We start from the raw sequence: 26766 nt of genomic DNA on the forward strand, positions 1-26766 counted from the left end.
AGACCATAACTGTGAATATGAAATGTCAACTTGAAAAAAGATGAGTGATTAGAATTATTTATCTCTGAAACCCTGATTGAAGGCTGGATAAATGTCTAAAGTTAAAGAGAGCAAACTAGTTATAGCAGAGCAAACCACCTCTGTGTTACTGCATGTTCTATCAATGTTTTATCCAATAGCCAACCTCCCTTTTCAGTTTTCACAGTTTCCATGGGGGGCCTGGTTGGCCCAATTAGCAGATTGTGAACAGGAAAAAATGTACATGTTGCAATAAAATTACATTACGCATTATGGTTAAGGTTTATGGTGTTGGTATAATTACATACCAAGTAAAGACAAATTCTGTACAGTCACACCAGCAGCTCTGTGAGGCTGTACCTATGCACAGCTATGCTTTGAGTTAAATACTAATATCAACATGCTAACATACGTACAATAAAATAACTAACATGCTAATGTTATTGTTAATAGACAATTAATGACTGTTTCACAGTTACCGGTTGCTGTGAGGTGGCAAGAAATTCAAGAACACACCATCAAAAACAGAGAAGACTGCAACCTCACATGGACGTAAATAATGCAGCACTTAAAATATTTAAAATCTGCTTTGCAAATGTTTAATGAGTTTTATGAGTTTTGTTTAGTCCTCAAGGATACATGAACATCAGAAATTTAAAAATTCATTGTGAGGGGGACATAAATGTCTGTACAAAATTTGATATTTGCCCCAAATTTCAATCCATCCAATAGTTGTGTGATGACAATCCACTCAATAGTGCAAATGTGAACTTAATGTGTCAGGGGATCGCAGATAGTCCAAGTGATTCTTTTTGCTTTTACATTTTACAGCAGATACAAAATGAGACATGAGATCATACGGATGATCATTATGAAACATGAACCAATTAGTCCTTTACTTACCACACAATTAGAGGCAGACCTCCACTGAGCTAGATCACCCCTCTACAACCCCTCCTCCAAAAAAGTTGGGAAGCCATGTACAATGTAAGTAAAACAGAATACAATCATTTCACTGCCTAAATCAGAGTACATTCAACATACAGCCCCAAAATATTTACAACCGCAGTTCCAAGAAAGTTGGGACACTGTGTAAAACATAAATGAAACAGAATGTGATAATTTGCTAACCCTTTCCTGACATGTACTCAATAGACAACAGTAAAAATACAATATATTTAATGTCTTCATCAACTTCATTGATTTTTGTAACTATAAAGAAAGTGGTAGAATGCTCCAAAAACACCTGTTTGGCACATTCCACAGGTAAACAGCTTGATTGGTAACAGGTGATAGTATCATGATTTTGTATGAAAAGGGCATCCTTGAAAGGCTCAGTCGCTCACAAGCAAGCATGGAGCGAGGTTCACCACTTCGTGAACACATCATTGTATGAAGGATGTTGCTACATGAGCTCGGGAACAATTCAGAAAACAATCCAGTCCCTTTGCAAAAGTCTGCATTCTGTTCTCTTGTCTTTATATTGCGTACAGCATCACAACTTTTTTTGGAATTAGGGTTATAGTAAGAATCAGCAGTAAGTGAAGCAGAGACAGTCCTAGTGTAAATGTTAAGTCACTGGAGAAGTGTGTGTGGAGGTGTGGAGATGTCCGGTACTGAGGGGTGGGATGCTTCCACTGAGGTGCATCAAAAACAGAGGCTGTTCTGAGGCTGCTGGTCCTGGAACAGAGTTTCTTGCAGTGCCAAATAGGCAGGACAGTCCGTGGCTAGGGTTGAGAGGTGTCCTCGACAAGGTTACGTGTCTTTCCAAAGACACCACTTGTACTAGACAACCTCAATGGCGAGGAGTGGAGTGGCGATGCATTTTTAACCACCTCTGCAGCGCTTCGCAGTTTGAGACATTTTTCTGTCTGAATCCAACCCAAGCTCATAAGGTATTCTGTTTTAATGCCCACACTTACCCTGAGCCTGACGCAGTTAATGTGATCTGAAGCAGTGAATTTGTATGTCCTGTCAGGCTCAGGTCAGTTATCCACCATCTAGTGTATAGTCTGTTGTTTGCGAATGGAAGCATGCAGTTCTGTTATTGCAAGCTTAGCATTAGCATGTGGGGAATATAAATGCTGCAGTCACAACAGCAGATTCTAAAAATTAAATTCTCTTTTTTTGACATGAATGCACAGTCCTCCACCCCTGGTCTTAACAGAGTCATCTGCTATTCTATCTACCCAAAGGATGCAGTGCCCCATTAGCTTGATGGCACTATCAAGCAAGCAGCTGTTGAGCCAGGCTTCCATAAAAATCATGATGTTTCAGTCCATAATGCTTTTATTAATGATTATCCACAGCCACAGCTCATCCATTTTGTTTGCCACAGATTGTACATTGGCAAGGCTAGAGAGAGTCAAAAAGGAGTTAGCCTTAGCTTAGCCTTCAGCCCTAAGCACTCTTCTCTTCCCTGTCTTTATTTACAGTCTCAACACCTGTGAGTTCTGGCTAGTGGAGCCGTGGTGGTAGCCTTCACTATCTTTTTGCCAGTAAAGTTATCCAAAAATTCTAAGTTCTTGTTGGCTGCATGATATGTAAGCGCAGATATTCTGGGTGAACCGACTTAAAACAAATGGGCAAATAACTTCAAGCCGAGCCTCGTATTGTGCACATTTTGTGATGTGCATGTGTCACCATCTTGGTTGGTTGAGGTAACACATAGGTCTGTGTGTATTTTGCCTGTAAAGTTTCAAAAGAAAGTAAAAAAATGTTCTATTATTGACACTGTTTATTTCAACTCTTTCAATTGTTTTTTCATGTCTACTTTTGTAGCCTCAGCCAGATAAACTATTTTTGCTGTGTGTTTTTTTTGTCTTAGTTTAATTTAATTTGAGACTAATAAAATAGACCTTTTTCACAGCACATTAGCTGTGCAAGTTGCCAGAAAGATCAGAAACCTTCTTTGTTAAACATAAAGCCTGGATTACACCTAAAGTTAACTCACCAGCACAGTCATCTTGCTTTGTGAGACCAACCTCACAATATCTGAACATCAAACAGATGCAGGGACTTATCATATAGCTATATTTTACTCTATGTGTAACCTGAAATTGCTGTCGAACCTTGCGGACTATCTATTGTGCATTTTTTCCTGTTTAATCTGGCCAATGTTTCACATCGGAGGAGGCAACCACCTTGTGTGCTTTCATATCATTTAACCTTGGACGAAGTTCCGTCCAACTGCTTGGTGTTGTGTCAAACTGAGAGTAACGTTCATACAAGACAAGATAAAAATACCAGTCTTGAATCTTGTTCAAGGTCAGACCTCTAATATCAATCTCTGATGTATGAGCTCTGTCCTTTCCCACCATTTAGATCGCCTCCATTAAATTTCTCTTTTTACATTGTGCTGTCTCTTCTCATATGTATCATTGCTGCAGGTGTGTGGTTCTGCAATTTCAATTCAGTATCTCACAAACATTGATCATATTGATAACACACAGGAAAGTAATGTGTTTAAGCCACAACAAGGACTCTAATATCAAAGATGTAGACCTTTGATACGGAACTCTTTAGATTAGTCTAATTGAATTCTGCAAGTGCAGATTTAATTTCATCTGGAGGATGTAGGTATGTGTGTTCAATTGTAAATAGATGGACTGGAATTATAGCCTTGTGAGAATGATGCTTAAAGCCAAATAAAAGATCTGATTTTGATGGCTGTCCTGTTGACATTAGAATTTCAGATAACTTTGTATTCTTAGTGGATCAGGGCTAGATTATGTTCTCTAATCACCACAGTCAGATTAAACGATTTTGGAGCACAGGAAGAAAAATTAGCTGTTTGACCACTGTAGTCCTTAATGTAGACAGACATACACAGACGGGAGATTAGTTAACCAGTTCAGTATCGACATTTTTATGACTCGCTAGATACACGAAATTAACCACATTTCTTTGTTATGTTAACTGTAAATGCAATTTGGTCAGCATTACATTTCCTTCAAATCATATTTGTTATTGCAAATTAATTGGATATAAACATGTCTAGAGGACAGGGTTGTCGTGATTGACCCCCTGATATTCCACAAAAACCCTGGACCAGCCTCTGAACGTGCATGTTTCATTACCTCAGAAGTATAAAAAAAGAAAATGTGTTGATGATAGATAATAGAACAATGATTAATGCATGCCAAGATATTAAAAAAAAGTGGAAATGAAGAAATTCAATTAATTAAATTAATCAGCTGATTGGAAGTATAGGGAAAAATGAATAAAAAGATTGTCTCATAACATTTTATTACATATAGCCGGTTTTGGAGTTCCATAGGGGAGATACTGAATTTTTGTTTTAAGCATAATAATAATTCTTCCTCCATTGTGTGTTTGCGTGTGTGTGCAGGCATGTGTGTTCTTTACTACGCAATGAAGTTGCTATAAATGGTTTATTAATATTTCAATTCACCTGTAAATAATAGAAATGATGGGTCACTTCCTTATGGACAGTTCAGAAAAAGCCATCCAAATTCATGTTCTAAGAAATGCTATTTGACGATTTTATCTGTGGTTATACTCATGAATGGGACATTTTTTTTACCCTTGAGACAACAGAAGGGTTAAAGTTGCAGTTTTTGGATAGTAAACTTGGACTGAAGTCCAAACTGCAGACCTGATGTCTTGTTTCTTTCTCTACCCCGTCGTTAACTCTCATCCCTTCCCTCCCTGTCATCTCTCCTTGTCTAAATCCTCTCTCCACCTATGTGCTTTGCTGGGCTCTTCTCAGCTCATCCCATTAGAGAAGGTTTATAGAGGGCGTCTGGGGAGCAGCTTGCCACTGAAAGAGGCATTTTCTGATCGTACCTGTTACCAGAGGTCAGACACCACATCTGGAAAAAAAAAAAAATAAAAAAAAAATAAAAAACAACTCTCCTCTGCTTAATTCACCAGAAAGCTGAACTTTTTGAATCCAGTCTCAACTGCAGAGAGAATGAAGATGACCTTTGTTCCTGACCTCTCTGCTATAAACCACTGCAAAGGAGATATGTAACTCTGGGCAGACTTTAATCATGATAGAGCAGAGAATAAGACCTGCAGGTGTAGAATGAAAAAATGGGCAAGTACACCCACATCTCCTTTTCTGAGTTTAATCTCTAGTTTCACAGTAGTATTTAGAGTGTGTTTGACTATTTGTGCTGGCACATGCCACTGGGCTGGGTGTATCTATCCTGATATGGATGTGTTATGAATATTCTATCTACACTTTTCAACTCTGTCCTGTTTAATAACACCTGTGGCTGACAGTTGGTTAATATATAGAATAATCTGATGAGTAGCTACAACAGAACATATACAGTATTACAGTAAGTTAAAATTCAGGCAATGTCAGAAAGTCATAAGGTGTAAATATGATGGCAAAATATCACATGACTGTTACTCATTTTTAAACAGTGATGTTAGAAATTATATTACAGGTATATTAAGATCAGTAGGTGAAATACAATTGTAATGACTGTGGCCAAGGTCATTTGTTGGTTCTTTACATATCAGTGCTTTCAGGTGTTGAGGCGCCCACATTGGCCGCTACTAGCAAAACATCGCAGTTTCCAACCAAGTTACCTGTGAACTGAATTGTGGGTAATGTGGGTGCCAACAAATAAGAATGGTATAAAAAGGTTCAATTTTATGTGAGTCCATCAATGTACTGTTACTACAATGCTAAATCCATGGATTACTCTCATGGAAAGACTGGCCTTACAAAGCAGCCACAAAATATAAATGTCTCCTAGATATTAGAATATATTACTACTTTGCAACAGTGAAAACACTGAAATGTAATTCAACTTCACAATCCACACATGGTGCAGCATGGAGACACAGTGCCACGGGTCCTGCGGCATCACTTCTCCAGGAGGCAATTTTCCATATCACAGAGCATGCTTGTCAAAAACTGCTGCAGGAGTAAGACAGTTCCTCAACAACAAGAACACCTAGGCTGTGTTTCATGAGGTGTTTTTGGATTACTGTTGCTACTCATAGTTGCATTGCCTATGTGTCTGCCTGGCTAGAGCAATCAGTGCCAATGGGAAACAGCTGGACCACCGCACATTCCTGGCATCTGGGCTAGATTTAGACAACTACTTTTCTGTCCTGTCTTTGTACCTGTGAGCCAGCACCTCTTTTGAATATGTGTTTTCCCTCCCTATCTCTACCATCAACATGAGACAAAAATTGACTGCAAATAAGGAATGATGGCTTTTAATTTCCCACTGAGTATACTACTCTCATTAAGACAAACCTTAGTATTGAGATTCATTTCCCATTGCTTCACATGAGGAGACACATTCTGGAGTAGCGTATTTAATTCTTAAATTATACTGTAGCTGCACGGGAGGTTTGGATCTTAGATTAATCCCCAGAGAGTCAGCGTCAGGCTGACGGAGCCGCCTGGCATTTATGAATACCCCCGCTCAGTCCATTACTCACACTATTGTGCAGTAAAGGGTAGGAGAAAGGGTAATTGGCAAGATAAGCATCAGCTGCAGAGAAATGACAGAGAAGGATCAAGAAAGAACTGATGGACAATTGCTCAGATGCCTTCAGCAGAGGCAGAATCTCATCTACGCAGAGGTATTGTCAGATCATTAAGTGTTTCTTAAAGAATATGCCACAGAAATTCGAGAAGATAAGTAGCCTTCTAAAAATGTCCTAATATTTTATGCAATTTGTTTTTGAGGTCATGCAAATCTTGAAAGACAAATGAAATGTAATCCATGAAGTAATTCATTTGCAGTAGTTAAAATGGCTCAGGAAATTTCTATAGGCTTTTGTTATGCTAAGAAGTTGCATACTGGACACATGGATTACTTTCTTTCTAACTTGTAAATGCATGTTTCTTCAGACTGACAAATACAGAATTTGTCTACCCCATGTGTATGGTGGTGTCTGTATCTGCAGAGACCCTGCATTCATTTGGCAGATATTCTTGTCCAAAAAACCTTAAAATAAGTGTGTTCACCAGCAAAATGAACAAGACCTACATCTGAAAACTTGGAAGTCCAGCCCTCCAGGGAGTATGCTCAGTGATACAGTATAAGTGCTTCGAGGTGGCCTAAAAGACACATACAGTGGACAACGGATGGATGATAGAGAGCTTTTGTAATGGTAGCTGGAAGGACAAATACAATACAAGCCACTCAGAACTGTTGCCTCCAGCCAGAGGCTCTTTGGCTGCCAGGATCCAGTTCCCCCGCCATTTACCTGTACACTCACATTTCACCAAAATGACTTTGAAGTTCAGTGCATCATTTTAGATACACTTCCCCAAAATTCAGCAATGTTCTTATTATCAATACATTCCCAACTACCAGTATTTATCTACTGTGCAAGGATCACAGTGAAATAGGTTTGGATGTTCCATTAACAAAACACAATTTTTCTTAAGTGGATTTGTGTTTGTACATGTTAGAACCAACAGTTGTGAACCTCAGGATGACACAACAATGAGCCATTAAGTGCAAACAAAAAGGCACACTCAAATGCTAATGTGTTTGGGAATGTGAGAAAGGACGGTATGAAATCACCGGAAAATTAAGAATATATTTGTTTGAATCTTACTTTCCTATTTACTTTTCCATTCTTGTGCTAAAACAAGTTAAAGAGAATGTTTTATTCAGCTTTTTATTCAGCATTCATTTACACCTTAGATTCAGCTGTAAAGAAGGTGATCTGTACACTGTTATTTCTTGTTGTAAATCATTAATTTCCCATATTTTTTTCACTGTTTCTCACACTTATGTTGAATGACACATTTGTTGGCTCGATCCTGATCAAAGATACGACTGCTGTGCCATGTGTGTAATTGGTCACATCACTCTATCAATTTAAAGAGGGACTCATTGTTTCAGCTGCTGTGTGATGTTGCAGGTGTTTAATAAAGAAAGGATCTGACACAGTAGCTGTGGATAGCAAACAGAACAACACGACTGAAGTTTCTGTAAAATGCTGCATACATTCAGTGACACCTGAAAAACATTATTGTTATATTTATACATCTAACATGTGTCAGAGTCACATTTATAGCTGTATTTTGCTGAACATTTCAGTAGATTATGTTATAGATGCACACTTTACTGAAGTAAAAGAAGCATAAAAACCGCATATAAACATATAAACAGCATATAAACTCTGCATAAAAACTGTTGTGTCCATTTGTCCCGGCTTGTATGTTGTAGTGCTGGAGTGGAGACTACTCTGACAAGATAAATTATGCATTGTTAACAGCAGATCTATACAGATGAGTAGAACAAACTGTACGCACACCATAACACGCAGTAATTCCTTACTGTATATCATTAATGTCCCACCCATATGACTCTCATTTACGGTTGTGTGTGAATAACACATCTTTTAGCATTGTCATGGCACCGAATAGTAATAACTGCAGAGGTGTCTTCTGCCTTCTCATTTGCTCACTTAGTTTGAACAACTTGTATTTTATGTTAGCTAATAACAAATATCTGTTTCAATGTTTTTTTTTTTTTTTTTTTTTTTTTAAAGAATAAATAAATAAATTCTAATATTTTCCTGACCTTAAGATAACAGCAGCACCGGGCAAACTCAAAGTAAAACAGGTGAACTACAGCACTTTGATGGTAGTAAATGATTTGTGCTTCCATAAATAGATAAAACTATGCAACTGGTTTCCACTGGTGCTTAGGGGCATTAGGAGTTGGAGCTGCATTCATTGCATCATTGAGGAGGATCTTTTTACAGCTGAAGACCCAGTGGGAACCCTGCAGAGATCTACAGATCTGTGTAGGCCCTGTCCCGGACCAGCCAGCCATTCCAGGTGGCTCCGTCGGTATATGGATGTTATGCTGATGGATCAATATGCAGCAAAATAGATAGCAGACAATTGATCTGGCCTGCTGTTGCTGTGAACTTACCAACCTCTGCAGCCATCACAGTGATATTATGCCACGCCCTCTCCTCCCGGTCTAAAGCTTGAGTCGTCCTGATGATGCCGCTGTTCACCCCAATGGTGAAATACAAAGGTCTTTCCTCTTGATTTTCTATGAAGTACCTGTGATGCAGAATGATACAGTGTGAACTTTAAAGTGGAATTATGCCATTGAAACATCATCACATGACTCTAATTGGCCCAAAAAACATTTTTCATACATTCATAATCCCATGATCCTTGAAAAATATGCTTGTAGAAAATGGTAAATACATTTTTTTTGAAAGTTATAAAATCCCCAAATTACTTTTTTATGATCACAGTTTGAACCTTTTGGTCTTGTAAATTTGTAAAGTCTATATGAGCAGTATGATTAAATTAATTTGTTCCATTTATGTGTGTGGTTAGCCAACGGGAAGTGAGTTGGCTCAGGTAGAAGAAGTCTCTAAGTGGCATGCTCTCAACTGGAAAAGACTCCAATATGCATGCTGTATGGACCCCAAAAAACAGGAGGAGCCTTATATTAGAATTTAATGGGGTACTATGGTGGAGCAAGGTATCCGTTTCTGTTTAATACTTCCATGGAAGGGGCACTGGAAGCTTCAAGTTTACACATCACAACTAAGTTGCATATTGGACCACAACTGACTTTCAAACTATGGGATATCACAAATTTGTGTTTACACTCAGATTCAAGGTAAGGCTAAACTTGATGTTCCCTTGTGTTCTGGGTTGCAGTGTCCAAGGGCAGGTCATAAACTTTTCACAGATTCTTTTGGGGTCTGGATGCACAGCTGTTGACCTGCTGGATTTTCCCTGCAAAAAGGGAAATAACTTTTGTTTTAATACACATTATAGAGGGGTGAGGACCAGTAGACAGTATGTATAGTCACTTTATCACTAACTCAAAATTTTGTTGAATTGAATTTAGTGTTAATTTACTCTTTTACAATAAGGCTGATGTGCAAATCACATGATTATTAAGAGTCACAACCAAACAACTCAGTCATGATAACTCAGTCCTACAATAAATGCACAAGCATCAACAGAAAGTTGTGTCTGCCTTAAGTTCTGTTAGCAACTGATAATATATCATTTTGAAAATGGCAAATGTCCCAATTCACAATGCAAACAAGCAGACAGATAATCAGTTTTTATTTCCCATCTTAAAATTGCCCCGTTTCCATAATAGGTAATGTTGTTGACCATGATTTATATGTTGATAGTGGGTAGGATTTTATAGTGACATAAACAGACACGGTTTCACAACACAATTTGCTCCTCCATTAAAACTACACTACTAAACAGATAAATTGAGTCCAGAAATGAATAATTACCTCCTTAATAACCCTGTAGTACTACATGAGTATAGAAAGGCAGTAACAGTGCCAGGATAAAACATTTCCACTGGGAATGCATATGTAAAGTGGACCGTGTATAGTCATGGTATTGCTGTATGCAGTATACTGTATACTGTGTTGAAAAAAGTAGAGTGAAAATGTATCACAGCCCTATGTCTCACAGGTCTCGCAGTATTCAATCCATCCAGTCCATCAGAATGCCACAGTGCTGCTATTGTTGAAAAAGGTCTATCAGGGGTTGTGCAACCAGCTGCTGGGCTGAGAATAGAAAGCTTTTGTATACCTCTTTGGCCCTTGCTACCGATCTGCTCCAGAAGACCAATGTGAAGCCTGAATCAAAGGGCTTTTTGGGGTTTTTTCAATGTTGAGTCCATCACAACCTTCAGTAAGCGGTCCCCTAAGATATCTATACACCGCTACACCATGAAGCTGACAGTATAGAGATTACCATTCAGGAAACCATCCTCAAGAACACCCTGTTCCCTGTGCTGTAGTATAGACCTGTGAGTGGGAGGAGTTAGAAAAAATCTGGTTCATTTACTGCAAAGACAATTTACTTTCAAGTTGGGCTGGGTAATATACAGAATTAAGGCTCTTGCAATCCTGAAGGAAATTTTGTGGTGGCATCAGACTGAAAAACACATGTTTTTTGTTATTCTTATAAATGTACATTAATAAATGAAGATTTATTGTTATCACCCCACCCTACCTCTGAAAACTGCATCTTAAATGTAATACCAAGTTTTGAATGAATTTGGCAACCCCGGATATGTGTTTTGCTTTTGAGTGTAATAACAAATTGACTGCACTACAGCTCATAGGTATTGTAATATTTTTATAGTATTGAGAATATGTATGCCTGAAACAAAATTGAAATAATCAAAACTGATGGCCATAACATTAACCTAAAGTATTGTTTCCTAATTTGGGAGATATAGGAGTATGCTGGGGAGCATTGAGGATATCAGTGAATAAAATGCTTCCAGAACTGGGACCTTTTGAGGAAAGCTTGATAAGTAATGTTTGTCCTCCTCCAAGGTGACAAACATGGGAACTAAACTATGTTTACTATGTTTGTAACTATGTCCCCCTGTACATGACCAAGACTACTCCCACATGCCAAAACACCAGACTAGTCTTGGCACAATGCATACCAATAGTTTTCAGAGAGACACTGTACAGGCTAAGTAATGATCGTAACATACAGTTCCTTCCACCAGTTCCTTCTACCTGCTAGGGCTGGGGGAGGGGGGGCATGACAGAAAGTATTGTTCCTCTGTGCAGCTAGTGTTCCAAGGGAGATATAAAGCAGGCAATTTAAGGAAATGAAGCATTTTCAGAGAAGTGAGGCTTTTGCAAACAGGAACACTTCATCAGTGGACCTGCTGTACATGCTGAAGCCACACACTGTGACACAGCTCTGACCCAACACCTAAACCCCAAATACTACCAGCTATACACATGCAAAACTACACACACATCACATCATTCAATGTTTCCTTTACCTGACAGCGCTGTTGGTGCTATCAGGGTCCACGGCAGTTACAGTTCCAACCTGAGTGCCAGCAGGTGAGTTTTCATACACATCCATAATGTAGTAGTCCAAGGAGAAGACAGGAGGCTCATCCACATCACCCACAATGACTCGCAGTGTTGTGGAATCCTTAAATGGCCCCAGGTGGGAGAAGTGGGGGTCTGGGTAAGTGTTGGAGCCTTCAATGTTGAGTGTGTGAACCTTTCTCTTCTCATAGTTCAAAGGCTGGAGAGGAGACAGAAATCACAATTATCCTACCAAGGACACATTTCAAGGATGATCAGTTTAAATGTGACAATGTCAAATGGAGAATTGAGTCTTGAGTTACATTACATTTATACAGTGCCTGTCAGGGATCACAGGAGAAGTAGAAGAAACATACTGAAATCTACTGCATGTGAAAAGAGGTCTGTTAATGAGTGTATGCACATTCATAAACTATAAGTGGAAAATATATTTGTGAGAGCACTCAGTCAAAATGTATTCATAGGAACAATGAGACTTCTGGTATGGACCACTGAATTTCACAAAAAGGGGGTGGGAGTCAAACAGTGTTAGAGTCAAGGAGAAACAACAGTGTTTCCATCTCCCATAATGTGCCACATTTGCAAGACAGATTCTTCTTTATCCAGCAGTCACATGTTGAATGTTTAAGAAAACACTTAAGACACAGAGTATACAGAGCTATAAGAAACCTAGTACACACACTAGTATGTTCAGAATGTGCATTTTGACCAACAGTGCAACAATAACCAGGTCACTTCACAGCAACACAGTTTCATAACAAATTAACTATAGACTGAGTTTGAAACTCAGACTGTATTCCATCCTGTTACACTGAAATTGTATTCGGCAGAAAAACACTGGTTTATACACATTATAACATGGGAATGACCCCTTGTCCTCGATAGTCATTATGTTTCTGGATATGGAGCTGTAGAGGACTGTTGGCCTCCACCAACACTTCCCTCATGCACATTACTCAATCAGAAGGGAGAGCACAGAGAGAAGTAATTAGCACACAGCATGTGTGTAGCATGTATGTAATTGGAAGCAGAGTTTTTACTATTTGACATGTCAAAGTCTTTATATTGTGGGTAAAATTTAGTCTGTTGGCAGAAAACACAATTATGTGGATTTTAATTCTTCTTTTTTAAAAGATTGACAATTCCAGGCTTTTATTCTGATTGCCAGCTGTAATATCTGGAGGTCTTATTTCCAAATTTGCACCAAACCGTATGCTCATTTTAGCAATCCATTTAAACAGTTTATTAATCTGTGTACACAGTGTATCAATCTGTACACATATATTATTAAGCCATCCACTTGGTTTAGCAATTCATGTGCGCAGATTTCTGTGCCAATATTCATATATGCAATACAACCCCCTGTGTACATTCTGGGGACTAATCAATTGCTTTTCATATTTTATTAATAATATTTACCCATTTGTAAGAGGTCTTTCCTATTCTGTCTGACTAAATCATTGTTTTTGGTATTCTGGTTTCTTCTGAGGATACTCAGTGTTCTCTCTGTATATAAGAAGAATGGCTGTGTCTGAGGTGAAAGACCAGGTTGTGCTCTAGTCACGCTAGGCAGTTTGATCCCCAGTTCCTCCTGTCCACCTGTCAATGTGTCCTTGGGCAAAGCTGTCCGTTGCATGGTAGCTCAACCATCACAGTGTTTGTGTGAATGAGTGATTGAGCAGCAAATTGTAAAGCACACATTTTTGATCGATTGGAGAAAAGCTACAACTAAAATCAAAACCATTATTAACTTGCGGCTCTGAAAAAACAGTAATACTCACTCCTGCTGAGCACAGGCTTCCCTGCTGTCATAGTTCAAAGGCTGCAGAGAAAATCAGACACACTTGACCGTATCAAAGGATTTCAGCATGCATGCTGGATTTGATCCAATTCCATTTCCCTTACAGTTATCTTTAGTATATTTGAAAAGAAGAAGAAAACTGTTCAAACTGTGACTGCACAATAAAATTTGCAGCCTTTTGCACCTCATAGTGCGTGAGTAGCTCAATAGTTGTCCAATCCAATTAACTCTTGAGCAGAATGTCAAATCATCAACTCTCTTTTTTTGTTTTACCTACAGTAACTTACCACAATTTTTATCTGCACAAAATATACGCTAAATAAGTAAACAAAGTTTCATTTTCTTTTTTAATTGGATTTTATTTATTTGGTTAAGAATAAAACTAACAGTTGCTCTGTGGTTCAAGACCATACTGAAAGTCATCTCAACAACAGCTAGTGGTGGTTTAATTTGCTTCCCCAAACTGATTATTGGTGCAAATGAAAAAAAAAAAAACAAAAAAACAAAAAAAAACACATCATGTCTGTAGTACTATCCCACAGCAGTGCAGTACAGAATGTGGCACCATAATTCCACCTATACTACAAATCCTGTGATGATCCATTAACTTAATATATATTAAGCGCTCATAACCTGGCCATTGTGATTAATTAGTACTTTTGCTTTTGAAATCTAAACATTGTTGATTAAACATCAGTAAATTCTTGACTTGCTTTTAATGGAGTATTTTCACATTGTGGTATTGCTATTGCTATGAGGATGTAAATAATTCTTCCACCACTGCCTCTTTAGACTAGCTGTCTGTTAGTAACTGTCAGCAAAAATATACCCTTTAGCAATGTCTACTGTGTCTGTCTTTCACCAAATGCATTATTGCCCAAACTAAGATAATAGAAAATAGAATAAACTCATATATGTTTTTTTTCAGTCTAGATGAGCATTTGCATTTGCAACCAGTGTGAGACCTTGTTCTTTTAGGAGTTGGCCCACAATCCAGGGAACAAAAGGTCTCCAAGCTCAACCTGTTGTTAGAAACATGTACTACATTAGTATATATACTGATTTCTTACTTTTTGCTCAACATAAATGAGCTACTGCCAATTGCAAAGCTTACTGAGCTGAACTTGGTTCCAGTGGTCACATCATGTCCCATTATTTATACCCACTAATGAAAGCATTTAATAATAATAATCAGTCAGAAAAACTCTAACTCTAAAAAAATGTCCTGTTTATTTGTCCATTTAGATGAGTAACAATGCAGAAAGTTGTTAACTGTTACAAGAAAATACACTATATACACAAGGAAGCAAAGGACCGTGCAATACAAGAAGTGGGAAATTTTCACAATTAAAAGGAAGCACGTCCAATGCACAACTTTACCTTACCAAGCTCAACTGCCTTAAATTGCTTTTCTACTTACAGATGGGAGTAGAACTATGTCCAGTTTTATTATTTTTTGTTGCACTACAGTGATGTGACTAACCAATCACAGCCATCCAAGAACAAAGCAGTGAGTTGATTTGAAATTCAATTGAAAAGCACAGTGCACAATGTGACTCAAAGGGTGTTTCAACCTCAAATGTCAAGACATACGGTTACATTCTGGCATCCCTGTGCAGAAAAAACCTCAGCTGAGTCATTCAAAGGTGATACATCGTAGTGTAATTTTTTTTCTAGCAGACATGTGATGACTTGAGAAACAGATGTGTTGTGATGTAAGCAGAGCACTGATGACCAGAGAACGGCTGTGGCAACAATCGTGTAGTGTTATTGTGCTGAGCATTAAGCAGAGGCATGGTGGTACTCATGCGCATGCTTCCTGGGACTTTCCTATGATTTGTGTGCAGGTGTCTTGGCAGTTGCTTCTCTGATCATCTACCAAAAGGTTACCTAATGGTGTATCAAAACATAACTATTGGACAGTACTTAAGAGGACGGCCCAGAGACGTGGTAAAAAAAAAAAAAACTGAATGAAAGACAACGCCCAGGTCATCTCAGTTCAGAACACTTCCAGTGCATCTTGTGTGTGCTTGAACCTGTCCTCCTTTTCTGTCGACATTAAAGTCTTTGCTTCCAGACTTTCTGACTTTCTTAATGAACACAAGAAGAATTTTTTCTGAACAATTGAACACGGTTGAAACTTTGATTTTTGGTCCATGTGGCTTGGAACTTCGGTTTCAATACACCACGACATCAAGGAACTGCCATGACAGTTGTAAAGACAAATGAAATCACAAGCTAAAGAAGAAAGCTTCATCCTGTTCTTGCCTGCTACAGTGTCTCCCACAGCCACAGTTGAAACTGCAGCTCACACTTGAAACACATTATTTGCTTACATAAGCATCAGTGTTGACCTGTGTGCCATGATCTCTGATTCATACCTGCTTGAGGGAAATGATACCCTCCCTGCGGTCAGTATCAGTGGTGATGGTGAAGATGGCAGCTGCATCTGCATTAGTGATGCTGTAGGTCATCTCAGCGTTCTGTCCTTCATCTTCATCGCTGGCTCTGATCTGACCCACTGGTTTCCCTACTGGAGCCAGCTCTGGTACGTACAACTGGTAGCTCTCTGCAACAGCAACACAAGATTTCAAGATATTTTTCACTTGAACCTTATAATAATAATGATAATCATGTAGGACTTTTTACATGCAGTCTGACGTCTTCTCTCACCGTTTCCTGATTTTTCCTCTGACTCTGAATGCATGAACAAATTAACCAGTTCTAAAACATGCTAAACTAGATGAGCTGCAAGGACAAAAGCACTTTGAAAAAGTTGACACTCTTCAGCTAAACTTTGATGCCCAGCAAGCAGCTTTCATAAGACCATATTTTGACAGAGACAGTGTTATGCAGGCTAGTTCTGTGATGAGCAAGCTAATAGCTGAAACCACATTCAGAGAGAGCTGCCCAAAGACAAATGATTAAGATTAAGACAGCATTTGTACCACTGTCCTTCATGAAACCATCAGTAAAAGTTTTTTTGTAAACATCATATGGTGACATATGTGACATTTTCTCTTCTCTCCTGTCCTCACAATAACTGGGCATCATGGCAAAGAGGCAGAATCTGACCGGCTCTTTCAAAGTGCTGATAGAACCTTATAGAACCAAAAAAAGAGTTTGGCCTTGTAGACAAAACCCTTTTGATTTGTTAATAAAACATCGTAAAATGCATACAACTTAAAAAATAACCTCACATAATAATAAATTGTCACAGAATAAGAATATGTGAATAACTGAATTTTGACCAAATGACAGATAAAACCAAGTAAATCCAAGGTGACAGAGAGTAGTGAGCATGTCAAATATACATTGTGTAGCCAAACTAATAATTTGGAATTTTGAAGTTGATTCTGTATTGCATCCAATAATGTGATTTAAGTACTGCAGTAAGTTCTGCTCAACACTGTATGTACACCTGAGCTGGAGCCTTCTTATTGTTTGAGTATCTCAGCAAAGACAGTATTCTGGTGGAGCTGAATTGAGGTTCCCCACTAATGTCTGATTTGACCTTGGACAAAACCAAGCAATGACTAATTTATTCTTATTTTTTGGATCAGTTCTCTGACAATGACCATTCATTTCCACACTGTTGTTCAGCCAGGGACAATGAGTTCACTCTCTACACCCCCCTTTTTTATATCTGGTTTTCTATTTGGCTGTATTACACAAAATTGTGGTGGGAGCATATAACATTCTCGGATTAAATGTTTCTTGTATATAGCATACAACTTCTGTGTTTGCCACTTTCCATGTCCTTGGATCAGAGACAAAAAATAAATGTGTGTGTATTAAATAAGTAGGTTGACTTGCCATGTCATTGGTAATATAACATTTCTTGACATGTTTACTACCTTCATTAGCATAATAATATTCATGCTGGCCCGAAGCCTAAAGTGTGTGTGTGCGTGTGTGTGTGTGTGTGTGTGTGTGTGTTCCCATGTATTACTCACGTTGTGGGGACAAAAACCTGTTTACACAGTCACATTGTGGGGACTCACCTTACTTGTGGGGACAAAATACAGGTCCCCACAGAGTGGGGCAGAGTGGTCTCAGAACTTTGATTTGATATTTGGCCCGGCAGTAGAAGTGATCTCAGCTGTCCTACTTCAGTAGGACTAGATTGAACATTGAACACTTGTTGACCTGCTGCTGACAGAAATAAACTGTTCCGTATGCGAGAGGGATCACTTACTCTGTGAAAACTTTGGAGGATTGTCATTGACGTCAGTGAGGGTGATGTTGACAACAGTGGATCCAGACAGTCCTCCAACCGAGCCTACCATGTCTTTGGCCTGAATCACCACAGCATAGTGGTCCCTGGTCTCACGGTCCATGTTGGACATTGCTGTACGGATGATACCTGAGGTACAGATGAGGACAGAAAAATCTATCAGTATTGGAGTAAACCTAATATGAACAACACAGTCTGTTTACAGTCATTGGTCCACAAAAAACGTCATGTGGTTAGAGCTACGTACATATACATCATTATAACTAATTTAGAATGATGATTAACTTTTTGTCATGAGTAAACCATATCTAAAGGTTTAGTCCAACAAATTCTATTTTAAATTATTATTAAATTATTATTTTCCCCAGACTGTCCTCCCACAAAAAACTGCAGAATCATCAGTCAATATGGTAGCGTTCAAGTGTCCGTTGCCAGGAGCTGACATTGGGGTAGATTAGGGTAAAGTCATGTACCATGGGCAGGCTATGGTACATGACTTTCCCTCCAGATTGCACACCCCTGTACCTCCCAAAATACACTTTTGAGTAAAATAAAAAAAAAATAAAAAAAATAGAGACTGATTAACACAACTAGTGCATCCCTGCAACATGTCTGGTGTGGCAGGAAGGTTTGGACCTGATTCAGATCACCTCACAAGCATCAAGAAGTTAGGTTAAAATGAGTCTCTTGATGCTGTTTTTAATGCCATTTGTTTTGCTGACAACAAATCATATGATGCTGCTGAGATGTGATTTACACTGTGTAATTGTAATGCTGTGGTTTTACTGGATAAATTAGAAATGCACTGCATGCATAAGTTGATTTAGCAAGAAAATCATATCAAAAAGGTTTTGTGAATCTTGTATAATGATCATAATACAAGTGCAGCTGCCACTCAAAAAAATTTAAATGAAACAAAAATCAAAAGTCTGTCCTTGATGTTCTTTCAACATTATTACTGAAATGAAAATACAGACAATATTTTCATTATATCCCATTTCTGTTTTTAATTAATAATAACATAAAAGTGATACTAATATGGGTGAGTTATGAATATTCTGCCTATTTTTTTCAGCTATGACCACTACAGCAGCACCTGAGACTGACAGACAAATCTCTTCCCTGTTATCTAGAGAGCCTCTGGACAGGACACACAAATGATTATATTCATATACTGAGAGACATACAGTATATACAACATACAGTATGTCTCAATAACTAATGATATTAATTTGATATCAGTTAATTCAGAAATATTTTCAAAATTTTATATATTATAAAAGAAATACAGAAAAGAATTGACCATTTGGACTATATGCATGGTTTTTGGTCTCTTTTAAAATGTAACACTCTTAAGTTATGTCTTGAGTAATAGAAGTTTGAACACATTTAAGTGGAAGATTTTTATTACCGCCTGAATTTTTTTTCTTTTACTTATTATTACCTGAAACCATAGAATTAAAAACATTTATGAAAACACTGACACCAGCACAGAGCACGTTTAGCAAGGTTACTCTGGCCGGTTTAAAACATGTTGATGTATGCACTGCACGCTAACACAAAACTGTATTATTTCAGTTGTTGCTTAAAACAGTAAATATGTCATAGTTTGCATGACACAAGATAAAATGTTATTCATACATTTATGACAAATGCAGTAATTCAAAAGACAATGAAGTGCTATCCTGGAGACTACTGTATTTCAGTCCATGATCTTCAGTCATTCTGGCTGAAGCATGAAGGGTGACAGCATGTATTATATCTGCAGATGTGAGAGTGATTGGCTGTAATTTAAATATATATAAAACAATATGATTTGGCCACAGGGATTGGTAGCTCATGTTTCTATCTTACATTCTTCATCCGATGGGAAAACACTCACACACACATACTACACACACACATTTCTATACATAATATTTTGTCTTCATATTACACACACACATACTCACACCAACCTGCCCTCTTCCACACTGATATAAAATCTGTCATATGGTGTAGATTGCATGTTTTCCAGCCTCCTACAGGGAGTGATTATTATATTCTCCAACAAACTAAAAATCCAATTTATTTGATACCCATACATTTCTGATATTCTTCTTTTTCATATATTATTTATTCACTGTTATATGTGTTGGTTGCTTCTGGTTCTTAGGCTGAAAACTAGATTTAGAGTTTTGCTACATCATATATTCCTCATTTCAGCATTCCTCTTACTTGATATACACTTTTTTTTTTTTTTTTTTTTTTTTTAAAAAGCCATTACAGTGTCACTACATTACAGTACATTCACATGGGCAATATTAATTGTAATTGTAATTTTGATATTAAAAAACTAAAATTAACTCTCTGAGTGTAATTGTTATTTCAAAGAAAAAAAAAATCTGTTTGTTTGTTCAATAGACATCCCATATCTGATGATGTTATGAAGAAATGCTCAGTCAGTATTATAACACAAGTCCATTTTAAATGTATCCATTTTACACTAATTTACTGAAATAATGTGGTTGCTCACTGAAGCATCATCAACTGACAGGGAGCACACTGCACTATGACATTAAGAGTTTAGAAATAAACCTCTAGTTTTCACTCAGACTGGCAGGCATAGCAAGTCTACTGCTTTCACACCACAACATCTAATACATGTTTACTGTTTCTAACACACAACTAAATAAAATTTGACTGACAGAAACCTTTTTTCTTTCTCTGACTTCAAATTGTTGGAAAGCTGTGTCTTCCATTCAAGATGATATCAGCCCATGTATCCCACTCATTTTCCAGGCTCCTGAACTGAAAAAATAAATCTTAAAGCACTATTGTAAAAGAATTGGTGCAATTAGCAGAACTGTTTCCTTATTCGGATACAGTTTGCTAATTTGTTCCTGAGCCAGACGCATCCGGCTTGACACACTTTCCCATCTTTTTGCGGGCCTCAAATTTCATGACCGCAACTGAATAATAAATCAAAGTAATTTATACATGTGTAAGAATCTACATGTTGAATTCTATATGTATATATGAACATTTACATGTCTAAATAGTATGTGAAAGTTACTTTGATGAGAGAAAGCGGCAAGAATGCTTAGGCCGCCTTTGAGTGACAGTTTTTCCCCTTAAGAGTGTGTCTGTATTTTTACTGTGCTGCTTAAACCCTGCACTTGTATGAGTGCACTTCCGAGCTAGCTTTATACTTAGCCAATGAAAACAGGATTGCATCTGACATGATGTGTAGTCAAAATGGAGGGAGGCAGAAATGTTGGATGTCTGAAATTGTTGCCACGGTAAGACGAACAAAGGATCAATATCTGATCTTTTCCCGGTCTGAAACGTGACAGTCCACATAAAATCTGAATGTTAAAATATGTTCACTGTAGCTATTCAAATGTTTTTTCTTGATTATAAGCTAGGTCACATTAAGTATATTCAAAGACCCTGTTCTAATAGATAATAAAAATAATTTTGGTGTGTGTGTGTGTGTGTGTGTGTGTGCGCGCACGCACACATGTGTGAGCAAGAGAGAGCATGAGCAAGTGAGTGACTGTGTCCATGTTTTGAAGGCCAGGAAAGGCTTTTATGATCAAAAACATTGATTTTAAAGATTAACCTTCACTATAATAATCACATTTGAGTGTTGTTTGACATTCACTCAGCTTTGTACTCTTGTGTGGTTTATGTTCCTGGCTGAAAAGACAACCAGAGAAGGGAGAGAAAGAGCAAAGGACAGACAAAATGAGACAAGATAGGAAACAGGGAGAAAAGGGACAGGAAGAAACAGACAGAAGACGAGTCATGGGGGAGACAAGAAGAAAACAGACAGGAAGAAAAAGACATGGTGTTAAAGTAAGAAAGGTAGGTAAGGTGTGCATAAATGTGGGAGAGGGAGAGAGACTTCTATAATACCTTGGCAGATCCATCAAGCTCAAGAATGCTTTGGCGTAAAGTGTGTATATACTTGTGTATATGCATGTGGTAATATATGACTATGCATGGTAATGCAATATGAAATGTACCTTTAAAACTAATTTTTTATGTATTTCTGATGGCAAAAAATGAATATGCATTTTCAGATGCCTAACATCAAGCATTTGAGGAAGCGGGAGAGGAAGACAAGAAAGTGGACCACAGACACCATGGCTATGCAGGAGGTGGAGGCAGGCAGTCAAGCAGTCTGGGGTCCCCCAGTCGACCCGAGTGGCCGAATCAGTGGAAGGGTGTCTCTGACCGTGTTCATGGTCAGAGGCACCTTCTCACCCCTGAAGACAAGAATTCCCTGGTGGTGGTATACACACAAAATGGAAATTAAGGAGGAGTTGGAGTTGTTGAGGCATGTCATCTTATTTTAAAGGAAAGAAGAGTGGATATGTTGACAGCACTAATGTTGGTTTGGCCATCTTGGGAACAATGTAGTACCTCAGCAAAACCAGCAATGATCACTGTTTATAGCGAGGCAAACTCGGTGTCTACTTCTGGAAACAGTTGGTGCAGGGTTAAATTTTACCAACTATGGCAAAGTCAAAGCTAAAATAAATGATACTCAGTTGAAAAAGGTAGGAAGTTAGACTTTAACTCCATTAAATTAACTGAAAACATTACACGATCATTTGTATTCGTAGTTAAAGTGACATTTTCACAGATTATCAGCATAAAAGTGTCTGAATCTGGAAACATTATATGAAGAATTCCAATAATTTATACACTGCTGTTATAAATATGGACAACTGTACACGTGCATTAATATGATTACTTATGATTGAAAACTAGTGATTCTTCAACTTTGCTAATATAGTCAAATAACAAGAAAATGCAACACAGGACATATCTTAGCAAGCCAGCTAATATTACTTACTACCCAAACAGCTCGGCGTCTGACATGCAGCCTTTTATTTTGTGAGAAATTACTCTTGTTCTGTCCCTTGCATGGTCTCTGCTTAGCTTCCTCCATCAACATCCCCTTTGGCATCTTCGCCTCTGCTATGATGTCCAGAGAGGCTGCTGAGCCTGGTTACCTGCGCATTCACATACCAAATTTTCTGCTTGCATCCCCAGCTGGGCCTGAAATCCTCCTCCTACCAGTGGTCCAAACCTCTTGTACTAGCAGTGTAAACACCAGCACTCCCCTGGTGCACCGAGCTCCCATTCCGGTCTGTGCAGTGTCAGTTAGCTGCATGGTTAACTGTAGTTAACAGTAGGGATGAGCGAGTACAACACTATCTGTATCTGTATCTGTTTAACCATCTAAATTATCTGTATCCGTATCTGTACTCAGAGTGGGCGGGGCCTAAACTGGAAGTAAATCGGAAGTGGGTGGGGCTTAAATCTGTACATTATTTTAAGTCTGAAATTGATATACAATAAAAATATTAATATAGGCTACTTTGTGTGTTCAGCTATATGTGTGTATGTGTGTAAGTGGTCTGTAAGACTGTTTTTTTTTAATGATCTGTGTGAACTTGGTGATTCATGCAAACATCCAGTGATGGCAAACAGGGAAATAATATGTCAGCCTTGTTCACTGTGTTCTTCTCAAAAGCACCGCGTTCAGTACGAGCAAAGTTTTCCAACTGACTTTATATCACCAGCCAAACTAAGAGAAAGCAGACGGTAAAAAAAAACAAAAAAAACGACCGGAGTGGAGGCAGTGACCGACGCGACACGAGCCGTTTTCAGCTCTGTCTTGTCAAATGCAACGTGTACGTTGCGAAACAAGTCATGAGAACAGAGCAGAGCGTGAAGACAGTCAGTTACCCAATGAGGATTTTCCTTCAGCACGAGCACGCATATTGACGAGTTTTACTCGTATCATGCTCGTACCCGAAAAATGCTTTATCCGTACCGGATACTCGTTTCAGACGAGTATCCGGTACCTCAATCCTAGTTAACAGGAGCTACATTTAGCAGCAGCACACTATCAATGCTGAAAAAAACCTATATCACAGTAAGGACAACTGAGGCTGATGGAGTTATTTTCCATTATTCCACAAAGTGAGGATTGGCCACACACACAAGTTTTCTTCTTCAGTTTGGTGTTGTTGTTGACAGGATCCCCAAAAAAGCCAGACGTGGTATAAATACACAAAAGGATTTTATTTTTCCCTTTTGCCTTGCTGTCATGTTTGAGGGGACTGTAGAGTAAGAATTAAGAGAAAACTGTACTAAATAAAAAATAAAAGCGATTTTTCTAACTAGCAGATTGCTTAGACCCTATTTTATTTTGGAGCTCAGAAAAGAATTTCACACACTTCTGAGTAACGCAGAGCACAGTCTGAGAAAGAGACTGGTGAGGGAAACTGACTACATGTGGGTGCAAAGCAAAGCTTTGGAACGCAGAATATATTCTTTTCAACATGATAAAAGGAGAAAGTCAAAAAAATTGACTCCATATTCTCTAAATTCACACTGAAGAACCTTGCCACAGTTGTTGGATTCACACTTCAAATGTAAAAACTTAAAAAGTCGTCAAGTTGTTTAGAATATATGATTTGTGTTGTATTGCTTTGTGTCCTTGATGCTGTTTTAAGAACATAGGAGGAAAGGACCACCTCAGTTGTGCCGGTTTCATGTTTTGATTTTCCTCTATAATGGCCTCTATCATGAGGTCCAGTTCTAAAACTCAAAAGCAGGAAGCAGCAGGCTTCATCAGCTTTTTTGGAGCCATTGTGAGGACCTAGATGTCGAAACATGCTGGCATTTTATGTTTTGCCTTTTTTAAGGATTTAGCCACTATAATAAAGACTTTTAATACTTCCTTCCTCGTTTGACACATTTTTTTAAAACTTGGAGAGTCTGGATTGCCTTCTGGTTTTTGTAGTAATCTTTTCCTCATTTTTCAAGGACAGCAACAAAATTTAGAAATTTTGAAATTAGGCCATATTGAGAAACTAGCTGCCAATGTACATGCCAAAACCCTACCAGAACTTGCCCTTGCCCTCTTTACCTAGGCCTAGTCCACATGTACATGAGTATTTTTGAAGCTACTTGCAACTAGAGGTCCAGACAGGTCTTGGACAAAACCATCCATACTAGCAGGGTCTGTGTTGGGGGAGTGTTGGATTCACATGGATTCAAGCAGATGGCAGACAGCAGACAGACAACACCTTCTGGACAGCATGGGAATAACAGACAGACAGAATGGCAGGATGGCAACACAAAACACATATGTTGCAACAGTGATGTGATGGCTATTGTTAATTATGAACTATTCATTATTAGATGTATTATTATTATTAAATGAACTATTAATTATCAGCTTCTTGCTGTTCAGATCGCCTCTGTTTTCTCATTGTGTGAGGGAGATACACGACACCTGGTTATAAATTCTGTTGAGGACAGCAAAAAGGTAAAATATTCTAACTCTGGATATCATGAAGTCTGCTGTTACCATTGCCAGTATTCTCTGCTGGCTAATTTTACTGTCCTACTCGCATCCACTAAAATGATATTCAGCTGACTGCCTACTGTCTGCCTAAATCCACATGAAAGCAGTATAACTGTACATTAATGTATAAACATTTAAATAGTCCTGTTACCAAGGTCAGCACTGGCACTGTTGTTGCCACATCTCCCACTGCACAATATTGCCCGAAGTAAACAAAGGAAATAATGGCACAAATCCTGATGCCAAACAAAGAGATAACAGCACATCTACACTGCAAACAGAGTTTCTGAATATCTTCACCTATAAATAGATCAATGTGATCCACTACCAGAACAAACTGTGATGAATGGCCTATTGCCTCGTGTTGTGTCTATCCTTAAAATCAGTTATTTCAGTTAGCAGAAAAACACATTTTCACAGGTCAGACATAGACCTGAAGGCTAAGAGAAAAACGATGTGTCAGGTACAATCCTCTTCACATCACAATAGCGCACATTGAAGCACAAGGAGGGGCTCCACAGAAGACACACACACACACACACACACTTCTCTGCAGACACACATGCAGAGACAGAAGTTGTATACTTGTAACCTTCCTTAAAGCATCTTAGTACAATGGATGTTGTTGAAATTGCATTGGTTGAACCTGTGTAAAAGCAAGTGCAGTCTGATTTCAAATTTCACTCTACTCAGCAGTCATCTTCTAATTCTCCAATGAGCCTTTCAGGCAGAGATGCTTTGTGTGCTTTGATACTCTGATTTACTGTGCAACTGGTGGTTTATATTTGGAGCTCCCTGATTTCATTTCAGTCTGATCATTTGTTTTCCTTGTTGATGTCGCAAAATGTTCAAACACTGCCTGAAACAGATCCTGCTTTAGCTACCTCATGTACTGCTATGAAAGCCTTTCTCACTTTTCACTGTACATCTGCATTCTTTCTTCAGCCTTTTTCCATGTTCTATCAGGAGAGGGCAGCAACTTTCTTAGGCCAGGCCACTTCTTATCAGCTCCCGCTCATATCTATGTTGGTCCTAATTGCTGTGCAGCTGCAATAACTCTGAACCACGAGCAACAACATCTGTTTTCAAACAAAGATTGTCCCTTTACTGTCTCACCCACTTTTCAACCATGTGATCTGGGATTTTGATTCTCTTTTGGAACAATGTGTTGTAGTTCTGTGTGTCCAAGATCTAAAAGCTTTTTATTTTTGTGTCACGCAGTATCACTATTGTGCCTCATTTTAATTCTATTTTGTCCTCATTGCTTCAAGAGTCCATAGTTTACAGAGTGATGGATTTGTGTTTCTTTTATATTCTGTTGTATCCTGATAGCAATATCTTTTTGCCTTTCACCTTTTAGAGTTAGCAGCATATATTCATGAGACCCTGCAAGGTTTTTAGGGGTCACCATTGATATGTGCCACAGCGGTAAAGAGAGACCTTGATGACCTTGTGCTCCCTGGTCACATTACATTGCTCAAATACGCCAATGACCTCCAAATTCTG

At 38.3% G+C, this 26766-nt stretch overlaps 1 protein-coding gene across 1 annotated transcript in view; it reads right to left on the reverse strand.

The window, feature by feature from the left end:
- The window catches only part of LOC143329349 (cadherin-18-like), a 194364-nt gene that overhangs the window by 42785 nt on the left and 124813 nt on the right, over positions 1-26766 (reverse strand). Inside the window, exons 5-8 of the mRNA XM_076745192.1 lie at positions 17847-18014; positions 16030-16217; positions 11793-12046; positions 8913-9049 (exon numbers count right to left, since the gene is read on the reverse strand). Of these exons, the coding sequence (XP_076601307.1) occupies positions 8913-9049; positions 11793-12046; positions 16030-16217; positions 17847-18014 (747 nt within the window). The remainder of the gene's footprint in view (positions 1-8912; positions 9050-11792; positions 12047-16029; positions 16218-17846; positions 18015-26766) is intronic.

The sequence above is a fragment of the Chaetodon auriga genome, chromosome 12, assembly GCF_051107435.1.
Source record: "Chaetodon auriga isolate fChaAug3 chromosome 12, fChaAug3.hap1, whole genome shotgun sequence".
Taxonomy (NCBI): domain Eukaryota; kingdom Metazoa; phylum Chordata; class Actinopteri; order Chaetodontiformes; family Chaetodontidae; genus Chaetodon; species Chaetodon auriga.